General features: G+C 36.0%; 1 protein-coding gene across 1 annotated transcript; it reads left to right on the forward strand.

Annotated features, from left to right (window-relative positions):
- The first annotated feature begins 3594 nt into the window (after positions 1–3594).
- LOC113783744 lies at positions 3595–8183 on the forward strand. The gene is made up of 2 exons (XM_027329962.1): positions 3595–3925; positions 7452–8183. The coding sequence occupies exons 1-2, from the start codon at positions 3652–3654 to the stop codon at positions 7679–7681; spliced, it is 504 nt and encodes a 167-aa protein (XP_027185763.1). The 5' UTR covers positions 3595–3651; the 3' UTR covers positions 7682–8183.
- Positions 8184–19834: the final 11651 nt, after the last annotated feature.

Consider the following 19834-nt stretch of genomic DNA (forward strand, 5'->3'; position numbering starts at 1 on the left):
AATGACCAAGGAGTAAACATGCCGTAAAACTATTCAAGTAATGTACTCCTATATGGAACACTCACCAATTCGAAACAAGTGAGTAAGTGCTCAAACAAGTGTTTAGGCGTCCACTTTGAGTTCCTCTTGAAGGTCCCCTTGAGTGCCTGAGCAAATAACAATCAACTATTACACACTATCGCTTAAAACCACTACTTATTGAGAAATATTGCACCCGTGTACAATTTAAGAAAATATCACAAAAATGAGCCTTAATTACTCGTAAACCAAGGTTTATAGGTGGGGTTTAAAACTCAAGTAAAAATCTGATTTTTATTTTTAAAATCATTGGATGGAAACAAGTAGGTATGAAACCATGTAAATAAATTTCCAGACGAACGATCGAAATCGGACGTGAAGATGCCACGTCACAATCCGGCCAAGAACTGGCCAGATATCCGACCGGATTCGAGGCTGTGAAGAAACCCAATTTTTTTCAAATCTCACCTTCAATCCGGCCAACTATCCGGCCAAGAACTAGCCGGATTCTATGAAATTATTCCCGCGCGGATTCTTTTCAAAATGGCCAAAATTTATCAAATTTAGGGTATTCTTTGGAAAATCATAACTCACTCTCTGAAAGTCTAAAATTGGAAAATTTGGTACCGTTGGAAACTACTTCCAAAGTACTAAAAGTTCCAAGAAAACACTTTTCCATGATTCCAATTGGAAGACATTCAAATTTTGGATCCAAGATGTTGTCTTGGAATACCAAGACAGATTTGGGTTGATTTTCGACAAAATTTGGAAATTCGGTAAAATTCACACAATGTGAACTAGCCTCTGAAATTTGGAACTCAATTAGAGTTACAATCAAAGTTTAAAATACAGCAAGTGGAACAAGATTCGGAGTTTTGAGCACCATGATATAGCGGCTCAAAGTTGCTGAAAAAGTGAGACTGTTAGGCTAATTTCCAGGTTTAAATCACGAACTTTGGGACTTCGGTTGGGCATCGAAATGGACTCAGAATGGAACCAAATTTGGTAGTATTACATTACCATATAAGGTCTATTCCTCTGTCAATTTTCATAGAAAATCCATTTGGGAAGTGGGTTAACAAAGTCACTAAAGTTTCATTTTTCCAAGGCAAAACTGCCTTGTACTTCCCTTTTCCTTTTTTTAAAACATTTGGCCAACGAAACTTTTCAAACATGGTCCATTTATGAAGACAAATGTCTAAGAAATATCCAAGATACATTTGGTAGGTGATTAACACCAAGAATTTCAAGATCACAAGTCCCAATTCAAAAAGAGTCATTCAACTAGCCAAAAAGAGTGTTTTTCATTATTGAGTCAGTTTCGAAATTCAACCACAACTCACTCAATTCAACTTGGAATTGACCGTGGTTGGTGCCGTTGAAAACTAAATTCATAAGCCTACAATTTCTCAGAAGGAATTTTTTTAAAATTCTATCCAAAACTAGCTCATAATTGAGCATCAATTCGCAGCTCAAAACAAGGCTTCCAGTACAGACGAGAAACAGAACAGACAACTTTACAAGGTTGGTACGGCTCACTCAGGTGGAATCAAGGAATGCATTTTATACCATTGGAAAACTTGAAGTGTCTAGTTTCTAATGCCATAAACGGCACTAGATTTCGACATCGGAGGAAAGAGTTATAGCTGTTTGAATATCACTGCCAGAGCAGTACGGGACACAATTCCAGTTTTGCTACATTTTCGAAATCTCAACTTTTGGCCAACCAAATTGGATGATTTTTGGTGGAAACTTTTCACACAACCTATACAACATTTTTACATAAAAAACAAGTCAATTGAACCACAAAAAATGCATGGCACTGGCAGGGGCAGAAACAGTAAAAATTTCCTTTTCACTTCCTTTGAGCTATCTTCCACAAAATAACTTATTTTCTCTAGATTAAGCACTAATCCAACATAAATAACATCAAAATCCCATCAAATCAGTTCATCAAGCCAATGTGGGATTTTATAGAGCCCACTCACAAGATTTCCAATAATATAAAGCTACTCATGTGAATCTATGAGCTCATAAGTGCAATATAACTTCCATAAATCAAGAATTAAGAGGTTGATCGTTGTATAGCTTCTTAGATGATTAAGGCAGAAAATTTCGGTCACTTTAAGCTCAAGAAAAACCGTGAGATGAAGCTCCTTTTCTAGCTTAGGTTGATCACCAAGTGGTTTGCAAGTTGTGTATAAATTTTGAGATGATTTGGGTGAGCTTTGAGTGATGAAATGAAGAAGAATTTTGGTGGTTTCTTACTCCTTGTTGGTCGGCTGTCTTGAGTGAAGAGAGAAATAGAGTTGTGCTGAAAATGAAGCTTCCTTGAGAAACTTAAGTGTGTGGCTCAAATTGTCTCAAAAGTCAACTCTCTTCTCGCGCGCACACGCGCGCGTTTCGTGCTCGATTCCTTTCGAGTTTGTTTCACTTGTGCACTAAACCTCTAATGCACTTCCATTCATATTATTATTATTCACTCTTAATGGTCTAAAAATAAAGGTCTAAAGTCCCTCAATTAATTGCGCGCGCAAAAACATGTACTTCCGTTTTATGCGCGATAGAGTGAAATTTCCAATAATAAATTCTTATAACGATAGTATAACTAACTAACACTTGAGTATTTAAACATAAAAATACCTATTTTAAAACTAATGTACAAGTCCCCAATTTTTCAAGCTTATTGTATTCTCGAATCGATTATTGTCTCCAAACGCGCATCCACTATTCACTCTAAACGAGTTTTCAGAAATAAATTTTCGAATCAAGACACTTTTAAAATACTTGTAGGTCATAGTTCCATGTAATTGAGTATAAAGAGGTTGGAATAAAATATTCAGAGAAAACGGGTAAATAAATAATTAATTAAGCCAGTAAAATAAAATAAAATAAAAAAAATTCGGGTCCTCACATTTAGCATCAATAAGGTTGCAACCATTTGGATTGAATTTGGATAATGACATTAGTCAAATCAAACGCTAAATTTAGGCAAAAAAAAAATTAAGACTAAAGATTATGTTCAATGCAAACTTCAATTGTCATAGTTGATTTGCACGCGAAGTCTTGGGGCGACAAAGATGGACAGTGATAATTGTGAAAATATGGGCATGAAGTTGCAACATGGAAAAATTCATGAATGAGTTTTTCCCCCTTCTAATTAACAAAGGGGTATTTTAGAATTTTTGAGGATAAATTTAGCATGCTAGGTCTATATTATTACTAAAATGCTAATCTTAGGGGAGGTAAATCTAATTCTTTAAACTAGAGGGACCTACCTGTAATTTCAGAAACCTCCTCTAAGGGGGTTTCTAAAATTATTCTATTAGATAATGGACATACAAAATTTTTGGTTAATAAAGTTTTTAATTTTCTTAAAAATTAAAAGTTTGAAAAAAGAAAACTAATGTGGAATAAAAAATGAGATCAGTGAAAAAAAGAAAAAGATAAAAAAAAAAAGGGTAATTTAGTTGTTCAGGGGTTAAGTGATACAAAATAACCATCAAGGGGTAAAGTGAGAATGAGGATATATTAGGGGATGAATAATTAATCCATAAAAAAAATCATAATCTGTTAAATTCCGCAAAAGCTTATCTCCATTGCTAAGCTCTGTGGCTAAACAGTTCGATCCAAATGCTTCGTCTTCTTCGAAGCTCCACTTCTCTTCAAATTCCACATCCATTCGCTCTCCACAAAAATCACAGAAAATCAGCATCCGGGCTTGGATTTCATTGGGACCAAAAATTGCTACCTAGAAGAAGAAACAGCAACTTTCGCTCACTCGGTGCCGTGGACAGAGACTCTGACTTTGAGGTTGATCCAGTTAAGGCCCGGGAAGCTCTAGAAAAGCTTGACGAACAGCTTCAATCTCTTGCTCAGAAACAAGTCGACCCTCCAAAATTCAGAGGTATTCTGGCTTTCAAATCTATGTATCTCTCTGCCTTTATGTCTTAACTATTTATTCGGTGTGTCTTTTGGCAGTTGGTTCTATTTATGCTGTGGAATATGCAATTAAGTTTTTGTTTGCATGTAAAAGTGTCTAATCCCGTTCCTTGTAGTGTGCTGAAACTCGGTTCGCGTCTTGAGCCTGCAGGTCCAGGGCGTGACAGAATCAAACTCTAATACTGAGGAAACTTCAGTAGATAAGGAAACGAGAATTGACAATTTGTTGGCCTTGAATTACAACCAAAAGACTCTCTTGTTGTATGCAATCAAGAAGAGTGTTTTGAACAAATTGAATTGGGAGGAAGCTTCTTTTTAGGCTCTCTATTCTACATGCTGACATAGTTCATCCCTTGCTAATTGCTACTAAGATTGAGTTCTATTCAGCTGGCTAAGTTTTGTCATCAGTCTTAGTATGATGGTACCTACCGTATTCATAGCTTGTCTCCAATTTTATGCATGTGAAAGTATTCTGCACAGGCTGTTGGTTATATTTTTCTCTTGTGAAATGAATATATTAAGATTTTTTTAGGCAAAGTATTTTTCATCTATTGAGTTTATAAATCCACAGCTCTCTCTCTCCCTCCCTCCCTCCCTCATGCCTTTTGGATCTGAAATTTTCTGCTTTGTCCATATGCATATCATAAGCGTATGAAGAGAAGCATAGGAATGCGTTAAACTCCTCACTAGTTGAGGGCTGACATCTTAAGGTTGGAGATCATAATGGCATAAGAGTTGGCTACTGACCCTACTCTAAGCCTCCTTAGCTTATAAGGAGAGATGCAATTTCCATCTATGCCAAGTTTCTGTGACTCAGGGCCTCCATTGCTGTGCCTCAGGATATTCATAACTTAGTAAAACCAAAGACTTTCCTGGTTCTTCAACAATTTTGCAATGAGATTCTCAAGAACCCAACAGGCATGACAGGAAAACTTAGTGAACATGTAAGTCAAATTAAATTTCTTTTAACTTCACCACGGCTGACAAAGGTTCCATCCTATATGACTTTGTACAACTTTACTTTATCCCTAACTTAAAAAGCAATGAAGTCCTGAAAATCATGCCATCATGTAGAGACTTATTTATGTGATTCTACTGTTATACTCCCGGAGAGAGACAATCTTATTTTCATCTTCATTGAGGAGACTGAGAAACATAATTAAGTTACATAATTTCATGTTCTCACTGTTAGACCTGTCTATAACTACAGAAGCATAGTATAGGATATTTCTGATTGAGGGTAATTTTTTAGTTGTGACTTGCTCCTGTGGGATGAGATTTCTTTATTTAGGGTGTTGCTCGTGATGAGTGTTCTTGCAAGATTTGGTTTGAACGTCATAATGTGATCCAGATTGACGCAATTGGCGGATAATAGAGTTTCAAGCAATTCGTTGCTATCTGTCTAGTAACTCTTCTTTGTCTTTTTCTAAGTTTGAAACTATTCTTCATCTCTGTTACCTTTTACCTTGGTTTTTGAGTTTCTGGGAGCCTAAGATTGTCTATGAGATTTTAAGACAGCTGTTATATGAGGTTACAATTCATTTTTTCCGTATATTAGGGGGCTTGAGAGTTGAAGTCTTGAGATCGGTATGCAAATAGAATGCCAAGTTTATCACATGGTAAAAAGTTACACTTAGACATGGAATCCTTAGAACATTTTCAGACAGGAGGAAAGGACTATAAAGTGAAGGTTTCAATGTGAATTAGGATTTGACACAAATAGCAAGAAAGGAAATTGACATATTTATTTCATTGGATGAGGCAGTACACATGAAATCTAATAACTGTCAAAGCAAGATGAACTTTGCAATTGTAATGAGAACAGCTAAGTGGCCAGAAGACTGTTCAAACTGGAGGACAGATTCCACTTTCAGTTGCAATTTCCTTGTTACAATGCAACCAAATTTTGTATTTTAGCTACAATAGAATGGTGGTTTGGGGAATTAGATAACTGATCTTCCATGCTGGTGTAATTTTCTATTGACCATGTATTCCTGATTGAGTAGATTTCACCAAAATCTTAAAAACATTTCCTTTGAGGTAAAAGGAAAATGGGAAAGACCGAAAAACAGAAGTAGAGGTTAATGAGCATAATAAGGCTTAACCTTAGTTTCTGAAAATTTTATACTTAATTCTTAATGTGGTAAGGTCAAAATACACAACAAAACAAGTCAAATGCTTAAGGGTCAATGAAAGATGAAATATCAATGATGTTGCAGGCTGAACAACGAGAACATATTGAGCAACAATAAAAGATGACAACAATCTCCACTGAACATTCTCTACTAGAAGTTATTGTTTCTTACTCTGTTTTGCTAAAGTCACCGACTAGGATACCACCTTATTATATGTATTTCAAATATTTGTACTAACTATTGTCAAAGATGAATAATGCTTGTAACTGATGAAGATCTTAATTGATGGATAAGGAAAATTTGATTTGGTCGTATGTGGACGTCTGATATTGCTGGCAGTTTGCAACTCGATTTTGTATGATGATTCTCTAGTCATGCCTTTATGACTTAAAAATTCAGCTTACTTGACTATGTAATATGCTCCAGATAGACAAGAACAGGATGAAACATTTTTGCTGTAAAACCTTTATTCTCTAATAAACTCAAGCAAAATATGTCATTTATATGACTTCCGATTGGATACCATTATATGGATCTGAACTGAAATAAGCGAATTGAAAATTCATTGTAAAAGTGATGTCCAAATATGCCAGCATTCAATGAGATGTCCTTGAAATTTAAGAGCAACTAAAGCAATACCAAGGTATCACATTGCAACTAAGAGGAAAGTTTGAAATGATGCTGATCAGCATGGAGTTTCAACTACTCGTACTAAAAAACTTAGTTGACATATACAAGTCTTGTTTTTGCTATTTTGCAGGCGGAAACAATAATTGCATGTTCTAAAACACTCAAGGTTGTGAGCCTTGTCCATGTGACTGCCTATGACCAATGACACAGAAATTGTAGTATCTCTACTGTAAGAGATACTCTAGACCTCCATTTTAGACTTCTGACTTTGAGTATTCAAGAGAAATGAAGTTCCCATTAGTTAGAAAATTGAAAATTTTTCTACATTAATGTGGTGATGAAAAAGAAAATCAGTAAGCAAAGTTGAAAAGGTCAGAAATGGCAATGAAAGTAACAGAAATCCAGGCCCAATCTCTTTCTATCCCACCCTAAAGGGTAAAAGGGAAAATCAAGCCAGGGATAGAAAGTTTTAGACAGATGCAAAGAAGGCTGAGAGTATAACAGGCACAATGTACCTATCAGTCATTGCTTTTACTTAACTAATTCATCTGAATTCCCTTTCATGATATGCTTTTAGGCATGTCCAACACTTATTCTGTTCAATTTCCGTGCTTATTTTTCACATCTCCATTCAGAAGTTTTTAGGATATGATGAGTTTTAACCAGGTAATTTTGATACAAATTAATACATGCTGTAGTCTAATGAGCTTGTTTTATCCATTGCAGCTTCAGATCTAAAGCAGCTAGAAGGTCAAATGAGAGAAGAGACTACAGAAATTTCAGGGTCATTTTTAGTGTACGCAGCTTCAGGTCTCCTAATATTCACAATTTTCTACAATGTATTGTTTCTAACTGTTATAAAGCCAGCAATAGATGGGCAAAATGAACCTGTTGAAATCACCAGCTCTTCAGTAGAATCTGAAAAAAACAGCTCCTTTACCGGGGGCATTACTTGAGCCTTGAGATACCAAAGTTTGGATGTCTATGCTTAAATCTAAGCATCTGACTTATTTCGTACTGATTAATAGTTTTTAAAGTTATCAGCCAAACTGAGTTGCCGGGTTGAATGCTAGAGCTATTCCTGGTAAGGACAAAGCTGCTAAGATTGATAGAGCCTAAGATGTCCCGGCAAAGCTTTTGGGAAGAGCAAAAGAGGGGTAGTCTTGTGTGTAAGCATAGCATTTCTGGTCGAACTCGTAAACTAATGCACATCCAGCAGGAGCTTGAGAACGACTATTGTGTTACTGTAGCGCAGCAAGTATGATGATAGTGCTATGCGTACCCCTCTATTTCCTTTTCTTTCTTCACCTCTTCCATTCAAAGATCTCGCGTTTGAATGTCTGTAACAAAAATTTTAGGATAATTCTGTAATCAGCTTTCCTGTCTTCAGATCTGAGAATCATTTATTAAATGTTTTGTATGTTTATGCGGTTGTTGCCAGTCGTTCTCCGGGAATTTTATTATCTAGCATCATTGTTTGTCTTATCTTGCAATCAACGGAAAGAGGAAGTCCTGCAGCTGCATATTGTGGCAGCAAAACTGGCTTCATTGCAGTCCATATGGAAAATGTCCATTTGCAGTTTACTATCCAGAAGCTAACGCTGAATCCATCTAACAAACAAGTCTAACATAGTTTAGTAAGATTAAAGGGTTTTGAAAATACTCCCGTTAGAATTGTCTTGCTAAGATCTTTTTTTACTCATACACCATCATGAAAAGTGAAAATTAAGGGTCCGTATATGGATCAATGTAAATTATGTTCCAAAGAAAATGATTCAAAGAAAATAATTTCAATGAAAATGATTGGTTTTTACATAATTTTCCCGTGTTTGGATGACTTGATCAAACTCTTACTTTTCACAATCACGAAGCTGTTATAATGTTTATCTTGGGATTCGGGGCTTCTCAAGTTAAACTTTTGTTCCGTTTAATTATGTAACTTTTGCAATATTTGGTATAAAATGATACGGTTTACATTTATCCCGTCATCGAAAAGTCTCCTCCAAGTACCCTCATGTGGAGTTTTTAATGAACCAATCTGTTCATGAACAAGTTCGTATTTGACAGGTTTGAATTTGAGGAAGGTTCGATCGTAATAAACAAATAAAGTTTGAACATAATATTAAACTCATTTAATAATCAAGTCAAACATGAATCTGTTCCCAAACTATTCAAAGAGATTCATGAACACATATATAATTATAAAAAATAAGTACAAGTATAAATATATTTAATAGCATTAAATGTACGTGTATGTACCTTATATTTTTTTAAAAAAGAAGTAATTATACATAAAATTAATATTATTTATTTTCTAAAACAAAGAATATAATTAAAATTATTCTAATTTATGTATTATTTTTATAAAATACAATTAAATCATTTTCAAATTTGAATTTGAACTTGAGTTCAAGCTCGAATTTGGCTCATTTAGTTTAACGAGTCAAGCTTGAATTCCAACTCGAATATCTATACAAATTAATCAATCGAATTCAAGCAACATTTATAGCTCGTTTAATATTCTTCGATCAAACTTGAAATTGTTTGCATATTAAACGAACAAAGTCTAAACACCAAGTATTTGACTTGTTAAAAGCTCTACCCTCATCTGTATTAGCTTCTCTCCAAAAAAACAGGGGAGGAAAAAAGAAATAGGACAATTATGAAATGACAGTTGACGGTAATAAAAAAATAGGATAGCTAATTCACCGTTAAAAATAGAGAAGTTTTGTTGCTAGATTTTCTGCTTTCCTTGTTTTCAAATTTAGGACAAAAGAGATGAGAGGCGCATTGATCTTTCATACATTTCATGGGTTAATTCCATTTTATTCCCTCAAACTATACACAAAATCCCACTTCAATCCCTAAACTTCAAAATCACTTAAGTCCTCAAACTATAAAGGAGAAAGAACTGAGATTTTCAACTTTCTCAACTTTTCCACCCATTTCCATTAATCAATTTTCATCTTTTCATCCTAAATCTTCACTCACTCTCTGAACTCTGGATTTATTTCTTTTTCTTTTTCTCAATCTCCATCGAGATTTCAGAGTCCACTATGTTAGCAAATTCTCTGCTTAAATTTGACTGCTTACCAAGTTTTTAAAGAAGAAAGAACTGAGAAAAATGGCAGGTCATTGGTAGAGTCAAGGATGCATAAGCGTGAATATGAGGACATTCGATAGGAAGGCTGGGCAAATGATAATGGCGATCCTTTTAGTAATGATAGCTTCTTTTTACACCAGCATCCTTTTTGGTTGGAATGGCAATGGCAGCGGAGGGGGCAATGTCAATTTCAACAATGTCCCAGTTGAACAGTACTTCAATCTTCCAATACTAGAGCAGTCCTATCATCCTCTAGTTGGTAATAAAATTCTCTTGTTTTTCCTTTTTCAAATCTAACTCAAAAAAGTTTGTACTTATTCGTTTGGTGGATTATTCATTACCTTAATTAAGAAGCTTCTGTACAGATTTCGTTTCGCTTGGATTTTGCAGGATCTCGATTTGGCAAAGTTAGACTCTTGATGTAGATTCTGTGGGAGTGCAGTTAATGAAATGGGGGAAAAAGAAATAGATTGCCATTTTGGTGGGCTGTGATTGTTTAAGCCTTGGCACCTTTTGCATTTGCTCCGGCTCCCATGGCTTCCCCCTCCCACCACCCCTCACCACATAGGTTACCATAAACAAGCCAACCAAGAAATGGGTGGCGTCTCCACCAAGACAGGGATGTGGTTGTTTAGTGAGATAGTGGAAGTTTAATGGAATTTATCTATTTGTAAGGCAACTTGGTGGCAGAATTTCAATTAAGAAAAGGGAAGTTTAAATTTGGAATTCAGGAAACAAATAGAAAAGCAAAAGATGCAATTTTGAAGTGAATTTGACCGTAGGGTGATTTTCCACAGCCGACTCAGTAGTAGAGTTCGACTATTTTGGGTATAGCTTATGTAATTGATTCTGTTGTAGTGGCTTGTGGGTGGCAGGGAAGAAGAAGAATGGGAAAAAGAACAAAGGAAAAAGGAAGGATGAAGAAGGGAGAAAAAGTAAAATTATCTTTAGTACCTATTTTTTTGGTTTAAAACACTTATACAACCACACTAATAGAGCATGTTGCCCACGCCCCCCAATAAACAGTCGGCTTTTAATATTCTGCCACCCATCTTACTTAAGTCAGACGAATTTTGTCATTTATAGATTTAAGTGTCCCATTTGAAAGTTTAAAGATTGAAGTGAAATTTCGTATAGAATTTGAGGGGACAAAATGGAATTAACCCTATATTTCAATATACTTTTGAGCGTCCTTTAGTTAATTGCTCAATAATGGCTGCTACCTCTACACTACATAGCTAAGGGTATAAAGTTTGGTAAGAAGCCTTCCAAACTCTCCCCTCCCCTCTCTCCATCCCCCCCCCCCCCCCCCCTTTCTCTTCACAAAAAAGCAAAGCCACCAACTCACAAAGAAAAATTAAGGAAAACAATTAAATAGAAAGCTGGTATATATCTCAGGGTATTTATAAATCTTGTACTTCTACTATCCTAATTTTTTTTTATCATGTTTCATAATCCAACTTTTTAATAATATTGGTTTGATTGTGATGCTTATATTTTTTTCAATTTCATCCCTTAATATTTAAAATTTGAATTTGAATGTAATATGTACATAATTTAAAGGAGGGATAATCTGGGGAAAAGAGATTAAAAAGTTTTGACTTTGTTAACATGATAAATATTTTGAATCGTTCCAAAATGAAAAGTATGAAACTTTTAATGAGTCATATGGAATAGTAAGTTTTCATGCTCATGGACATTGTTTGCTCAATCACACAAAAGCTATACAATTATCCCAAAATAATAGTACAATTACCAAGAATAAGAATAGAATAGTTAAAAGTCATTAATATCTAGTTCTAAAATCACTATCATAAATAAGCCCAATGAATTTTTATGAGTTATGACTATAGACAATGGAATTTTAATTAATTTTAAAAATTACCATTAGTTTATAAATAATTTCTATGGCTTATTTTTATCCAATTGGATATTGCCGCATGTCACGCACACTTCAAAGTTTAACTATTCAACAGCCAATCATGTCAGGATGAGGTGTTCCAACCAATTAAAAATGTTGAGATGTCTCCGTCAATCAAATGATGTCATATCATATGTCTCTATGACTTGGCAAAATTATGGATAATATTTATTTATTTATTAAAGAGATAATATTTATTTATCTAAATAATTATTTATTTATTAAAGAGATAATATTTAAAGTTATTTAATCCATATAGATGTCTCATATACTGCAATGGTTTGTCCAATTAAATTGTGCCACATCATGTGTCCCTATAAACATGGCCAATCAAGGTAACATTCATTAATATTGTCTCTTTATTAATAAATATAAAATAAAGAGATAATATTTAAAATGGTGCAATCCTTAGATGACTACATATCTTGTAAAACAAATAAGGTGGCATATATGTCTTCAATTTCTACCCCATCCAACAGTTATAAATAGGAGTCTTTCCACCAAATCTCAGACATCACATATCTCAAACTCTCATATTTTCTTGAAGTTCCAAAGTTGTGAAGGTTCTGCATCTTCAAACTCTTCAAGTCTTGCTTGTATCAAGGTTTGAGTCTTCAAGTGTTCAAGTTCATTAAGTTCTTCAAATCTTCTATTTCAAAAATTGAAGAAGTCAATGGTTAATTCAAGAACGAGCCTGCGAAACTCTTGGATTAGCATTTGAAGAGAAGAATGGAAGGAAGTTTTCTCTACAATATATTGAGAAAATCTTGGAAATTGTAACTCACATCTTTTTCTTAAATTTATATAATTCAAATTTGTCGTATATTTTTCTTGTCTTGTAATTTTCTTGCAGATTTGAATTTTATTGCATACAAATTTTTGGCATGCCTGGTAGAATCATTTCTGCCTTCTATCTCCTCTTCGCATATTCAATTGTTTATATCAATCAATTGTAATGACTCCACCGTACCCAGAGGCGTACCGAAGGACTTAGCGGATTGTCAGCTCGTGCCAGGACTCGATACCAAAAACGAGAAAAAACATTTCACACTAAAAGAAAGTTCTATTTACACAATTATATCGACAAAAGTTGTATAAACTATGATAACCCCATCCCCCCCTAGGAAGTACCCCAGGGTTTAGCGGATTGCCTGCCCAACTCTTGCCAAGACTTACTCACTCACTTCAAATAAAATAAGTTACAATCTCAAGAGTAAAGGAAATAACAGTTCCCAACTTGGAACGTACATGTACATTCATTTCTATTCAAAGCATTTGTACAATCCCAAATATATCACAAGATTTAAGTTCTCAATACATTCAACCCTAATTGAGCGACTAGTGCGAGTACAATTGCAAAATTTCCAAAAACTAGACTATGCTAGCATGTACCAGTCTCACGTCTCGCTCGTGCCCCCTGTAAGTGACGTGAGACGGATCTAGACGAACACCAAGTTGGGATGTTTTGCGGAACTTTGACCCTTCTAGAATCACGAGCCACGAACTAAGGAGATTCCTTAACCCACGACTAGCCACTTTAGTGAACCAAAAGTATAGATAGAAGAACGCCACAATCAAGGAGACTACTTGATTGATAAGTTCGTTGAACAACTTGAGATTAATTCTCAAGTATTCAAAGGAAATTCTCTTGAGGCAAGAGAGAGTGAATAAACTCACGAATATTTTATAAAATCTGAATTCTTTCCTAATGAATGAAAACCTAGGCTATATATAGCCTTACAAGACAAAACCCTAACTCGGCTAGGCTAGGCCTTTGGCCCGATTCCACTACTCAAATCCACTATCTAATGGTCAGCTTATAATTGATCCAATGAAGGCTTTAAGCTGGCCCAACATAACCCAATAAAAGCTAATTAACCAACTTAAGTTATAGTGAGCCTAGACTCTATAAATCGGATCCAACTCAACATGAGGTCTTGGACCGAATTTATTCCTAGCAAATAAAATAGAAATCTAGAAAATAAACTACTAACTATTACTAAAAGATTCAATCTCTTGCAGCCCAAAACATGGCCCATAAGCGGCCCATATTTCGTATCATTCCCCTCCTCTTAAAAAAAGATTTGTCCTCAAATCGTGTTTGGAAATGAATGGTACTACAAGAGTTGGCAGTATGAAACTTCAAATCTCCACATATTGGCTCTCTTAGAATGGATGATACTTGCATACGTCATGATTATTGTAATTCGCTGCACATGTCTCTTGGTTAGCTTGAAAATGCTCACAATCCGCCATGGGAAACTCAAGGCTTTACTCCAACCACTCCAAAACTCTCTAATCAGCATTGTGTCATGAATGGTCGAATTTGGACCTACACAATAAATCACACGATTAGGATTTGTAGGTATAAAATCACTTGACAGCTTACCATTCACATTCACAAGATAAGGATCTTCATAGTGATGCTCAATCAGGTTAGAAAAGTCTCGGACATGATTGTGCAAAGTTATAAAATTCATTGCAAGTTGTTGTGGGTATGACCTATCTTGCACAAATGGAACAAGATCGAGATAGGTAGCTTTTGAACCCTCAAATTGAAGAATAAAACCAGGTTGAAAGGAATCAGAATTTGGACCAATGAGGAAAGGATTGTCACCAACAAAATAAGAAGGAAATGTATAACAAGTTTCAAGTGTAGAAACTCCCTTTGAAACTTCATTATTCCTCCCAACAAGCAAATCAGGCTCATGGTTGACGTTGAACATCAGTGGATGATAAAGAGAGACAACACTTAAGGTGCAAACTCCATGAAAAGTTTGATATTCACCAATGGATTTAGGCATAGAACATGCCAAGATCAACTCAATTTTTCCTTGCTTAACCTGCATAAAAGTAGAAACACTAAACAAAGTAGAGTCAAGATCGTTAGAAAAAACATATGGTCTCACATCCTTTCTCACAATCAGCTTACTCTTAGAATTTTTAATCTCTTGTTCATGCTCAGTAGCTGACTTTTTCCCCTCATTATTCTCAACCTCTTTCTCCTTTTCAACTCCCTCGAATTTTACCTCTTCAGTCACAATTCTCTCCTCCAGCTCTTTCTTCATACTATAACGCTCATGCTCACTCTTCATGTATGCTAGATCAATACAAAGTTGCTTAGAGTTAAGCGACACAAGCCTGGTACGACGACCATTAAATGTGAAGGAATACTTATTAGTATATCCATCATATTTGACTTCTCGATTAAACATCCACCATTGTCCCAACAGCACATGCGTCACTTGAATGGGAACCACATCACACAACACCTCATCCACGTATTGACCAATACGAAAAGGAACAAGTGTGTGCTTAGTAATCCAAATATCACCACTATCACTTTGCAACTTGTAAGGTCGAAGATGATCAATGGTTGGAAGATTCAATTTCTCAACCAAGACAGTACTTGCGAGATTAACTTCACAACCCTTATCAATGGCTAAGCTGCAAACTTTATCCTTGATATGGCAACGTGTATAAAACCAATCATTTTTTTGAGCTTTGATGATTTCCAATTGCTCAGTTATCTCACGCAATGCCACAGTATTTACTCCTTTAGGCACAAGATGGTGAAGCTCCAGTTGAGCATTCGTTTGTCTCATACTTTTATTACCTGCAAAACTCAACAAAAATTAGTAGAACAGTCCTCACTCGCTCCCTTACGTGTTTCACTCCTCTCGTGTTTTCACTCAAGTGTGTATGGCACTCTAATGCTCTCACCAATTCACTTCTCAAACCACTTGTTTGTTTCCTTTGAAGAAATCAGAAATTTTCTCAAGGAAGTTCAATCAAACTTTAATCAATATAGCTCCCAATTGTATCAAAGGAACAAGGAAACAAAAAGTAGAAATGGAAAGCTCAAGTAATGAATAAGGAATGGAAGAGCAAAAAATTGATGTACAAAGAAAAAGAAAGTCCAAGGACGATGATGGAGTTCCCAAGTGCTTTACTTAATTGCCCAATTGATTTTTGGAAACAAGTTAGGTGTTGGACTTATTTGGAAATTTCCTTAAAGTCGGCTAACCAAACAGAATTATGACCAAAATTTTTCCAGATTCCCTCTCCAAAAACCTTCCTAAAGTCGGCTATAACAAATCAGAATTTGGTAGCTAAAAAAATTTCCAGATTTCTGCTCCTTTTAAACCTTCCAAAGTCGGCTGCAAAACAGAATTTGGTAGCTTCCTAACCGCTGAAAATTTCCAGATTTGTTACCTTATCAAATCAGAATAGCTTCCACGAAAAAAATTCCAGATTTCTTGTCTTTTTAAATTCCCCTCAAAGTCGGCTGGAATTTCCTAAAAATTTTTCCAGATTTGGTAGCTTCCTAACCCCAAAATTTTCCAGAATTGCCTCTTCTTAAATCCCCTCAAAATTTTCGTCCCCTACTCTCCCTCAAGAACAACAATTCGGCCCTCCCCTCTTTGCTCCACACAAGGACAGTTTTGACGCTTGGTGCTAAACAATGGCTTCACAAGATGACACAAGCAACGTCACCCAAGAATACCCCAAGCGGCCTGCTCAAGAAACTCCCAAGAGGTTTACTCCTAAGCCAAGAAAGCCCCGTATGGATGCAAGGACGTACAAGAAACTGTTTATACGTAGGGAGGTGCAAATCTTCAAGAATCAAGATGGTCAAGATCCTCAAAAAACTCAACGGGTGATACAAGTTATCAAGGCTCAAGTGTGCAAGACTTTTCAAAGGAGGTTGTTCAAAATTTTGAGTAGTCTTTTCTTGATGTAATTCTGGTTTGTTGGAAACAAGGTGCAACAAGACAGATTTGGCAAATAAAAAGTGGGCTTCCTTCTTTGTTGTTTGCTACCCGAATCCTTTTCTCTTTTCTTTTTCTGTTTGTTTTTTTTTTTTTTGACTCTAAGAACCACACAATTACTCGGCTGTTTTTTGTGTAGCAATTCCAGAATTTTAAGCAATCCAATTGTTCTCCTTCAATCTCCAATAATTATCAAGACACTGTATCAAAGTTTCAAGACTTCAAGATTAGTTTCAAAACTCAAGAAACCCTAGGATTTGTAGTCCCTCTCCAGATTCCAACCCCAAACAAGTTCAACCACAAAATCAGTTTAGGAATTAATTAAACAACTTGGTGGAATAACTAAAGTTTGGAACAGATTTGGCAAGAAACTTTCGCCAAGGAAACCCTACCGGTTGGATTTTTTTTTTTTTTTTACTCTAAACCAACACAAAACTTCAAGAACAATATAACAAGACACCAAAATAAGAAAGAAACACAAGTTATGAACAAAAGTTTTTTTTTTCGGGATGAACAGTGTCGCTACAGTAGCGATGAACAGTATCGCTACAGTGCGGCGCGGTGAACAGTATCACTACAGTAGCGATGAACAGTACGATGCTACAGTACTTTTTTTTTTTTTTTTGTAATAACAATCGGACTTGACACAAAGAGAGACACGACCAGATTTGCAAAATAAAATTGACTAGGAAGCTTACGAACAAACTCAACGGGATATACTTGATGTCGTCGACTAGCTCTGAATACCAACTGATGTGAGACGGATCTAGACGAACACCAAGTTGGGATGTTTTGCGGAACTTTGACCCTTCTAGAATCACGAGCCACGAACTAAGGAGATTCCTTAACCCACGACTAGCCACTTTAGTGAACCAAAAGTATAGATAGAAGAACGCCACAATCAAGGAGACTACTTGATTGATAAGTTCGTTGAACAACTTGAGATTAATTCTCAAGTATTCAAAGGAAATTCTCTTGAGGCAAGAGAGAGTGAATAAACTCACGAATATTTTATAAAATCTGAATTCTTTCCTAATGAATGAAAACCTAGGCTATATATAGCCTTACAAGACAAAACCCTAACTCGGCTAGGCTAGGCCTTTGGCCCGATTCCACTACTCAAATCCACTATCTAATGGTCAGCTTATAATTGATCCAATGAAGGCTTTAAGCTGGCCCAACATAACCCAATAAAAGCTAATTAACCAACTTAAGTTATAGTGAGTCTAGACTCTATAAATCGGATCCAACTCAACATGAGGTCTTGGACCGAATTTATTCCTAGCAAATAAAATAGGAATCTAGAAAATAAACTACTAACTATTACTAAAAGATTCAATCTCTTGCAGCCCAAAACATGGCCCATAAGCGGCCCATATTTCGTATCAGTAAGGAAAACAAATAGCGTGGAATGAGCTAAAAGCCCAGTGAGTTTCCAAATAGCAAGTTGACCATTATTAAAAGGTTCACGTAGCAAAGTAGCAAAGTAGCGAGCATAACCAGTCCATAAAAGTGAGTAATAACACTTCAAGTAACAAATCTCAAAATGAGCGAGTGTAAAATTCTTTTTCTAAAAGAAATAATAACACTACGAATAACAATCAAAGTATAAGGATACAGATGGCTCTCAGGAGCCAATTTCCCGTTGCTTCGCCAGAGCTTGATCAAGTATTAGTTGACACTCCATCAACCTTCAAGTAAAGTAACCAATCTAGTAGTGTTTGCTTAACACCAATCTGTCCACCATTCAACCCCCTTACCGGACCCGAACACCAACTAAATACTGGTGGTAATATTCGAGCATACCGATTAGTCGAGGAGATAACACTCCACTCGACAACATTAGATACCCATGGTTCGTTATCTAATCGACCAAGCTCTTGCCGGCTCGACTCGATTAACTGGCCAGTGGGGTTTGGGTTCCCAAGCAGTCACTATAGTCGATGACCAATCGACTTAGTCAAGAGAAAAGTACGGAGATGGGAATGAGAGGTACCTTCCACTCGTATCGAGTGTGGTACATACTGCCGCTCAACACTTACAAATCAAACACAAGTACAAATACAAGTACAGGTCAATACACATCAAGTCGCTTGTACAAGCATGAATGAGATATCAAGCGATTAGTTAAGTTAGGTCAAGCGCGATAAAGTACACATTTACCAGACCAAACCAAGCAAATCTTATCCGATCACGTTGGTAAAGAATTTAATCAAGTATCAAGTTCAATCATGTACTTGGAAGCACTCACCAAAGATTTAGTGTCTGTCAAAAATCACGTTCAGGTGTAACTCCTTGGTTGGAGTCCAAACCTCACTAATATTGTCCAGACTATTCACATCTCCCGTGCCTTGGCTTTCGCCATCCAAACTTATCCTAATATTACTCGAGATATCGACTTATCATAAAGGTATCACTCTTTGGTACTCGGGTACAGGAATCCACAATAAGATAATTCACAACTCGAGCCGGCCTGTCCCAAGAGTAAATCACCCATATTAGAGATTTCTACCTGGCTTATATATCTATCTACCTCAAGTAGCTTGGTAAAGATTTTACGCTTACCACTTCATAATTCACAACTTACGCTCAAGAAGAGCACTTAGTCCTTTATACATATTCACATAATTGGGACCATATCACCACTTGGCTCAAGCTCACTCTACGCAGAGACCACGCGAAATAGCTCTGATACCATCTGTGACGACCCTACCTCCCCCTAGGTGTATCCCAGGGTTTAGCAGACCGTCTGCCCAACTCTCGCCAGGACTCACTCACTCACTCCAAATAAAATAAGTTACACCTCAAGAGTAAAGGAAATAACAGTTTCCAACTTGGAACGTACATGTACATTCATTTCTATTCAAAGCATTCGTACAATCCTAAATATATCACAAGATTTAAGTTATCAATACATTCAACCCTAATTGAGTGACTAGTGTGAGCACAATCGCAAAATTTTTAAAAACTAGACTATGCTAGTCTGTACCAGTCTCATGCCTCGTTCGTGCCCCTTGTAAGAAAAACAAATGGTATGGAATGAGCTAAAAGCCCAGTGAGGTTCCAAATAGCAAGTTGACTATTATTGAAAGGTTCACGTATCAAAGTAGCAAAGTAGCGAGCATATCCAGTCCATAAAAGTGAGCAATAACACTTCGAGTAACAAATCTCAAAATGAGTGAGTTTAAAATTCTTTTTCTAAAAAAAACAATAACACTACTAATAACAATCAAAGTATAAGGATACAGATGGCTCTCAAGAGCCAATTTCCTATTGTTTCACCAGAGCTTGATGATACGTTCCTCGATCAACT

The sequence above is a fragment of the Coffea eugenioides genome, chromosome 1 (assembly GCF_003713205.1).
Source record: "Coffea eugenioides isolate CCC68of chromosome 1, Ceug_1.0, whole genome shotgun sequence".
NCBI lineage: Eukaryota > Viridiplantae > Streptophyta > Magnoliopsida > Gentianales > Rubiaceae > Coffea > Coffea eugenioides.

Coding starts and splice junctions, on each gene's coding strand:
- LOC113783744 (XM_027329962.1), top strand. CDS start 3,652: ATGCTTCGTCTTCTTCGAAGCTCCACTTCTCTTCAAATTCCACATCCA. Junction 3,926..7,451: donor CGACCCTCCAAAATTCAGAG/GTATTCTGGCTT, acceptor TATCCATTGCAG/CTTCAGATCTAAAGCAGCTA.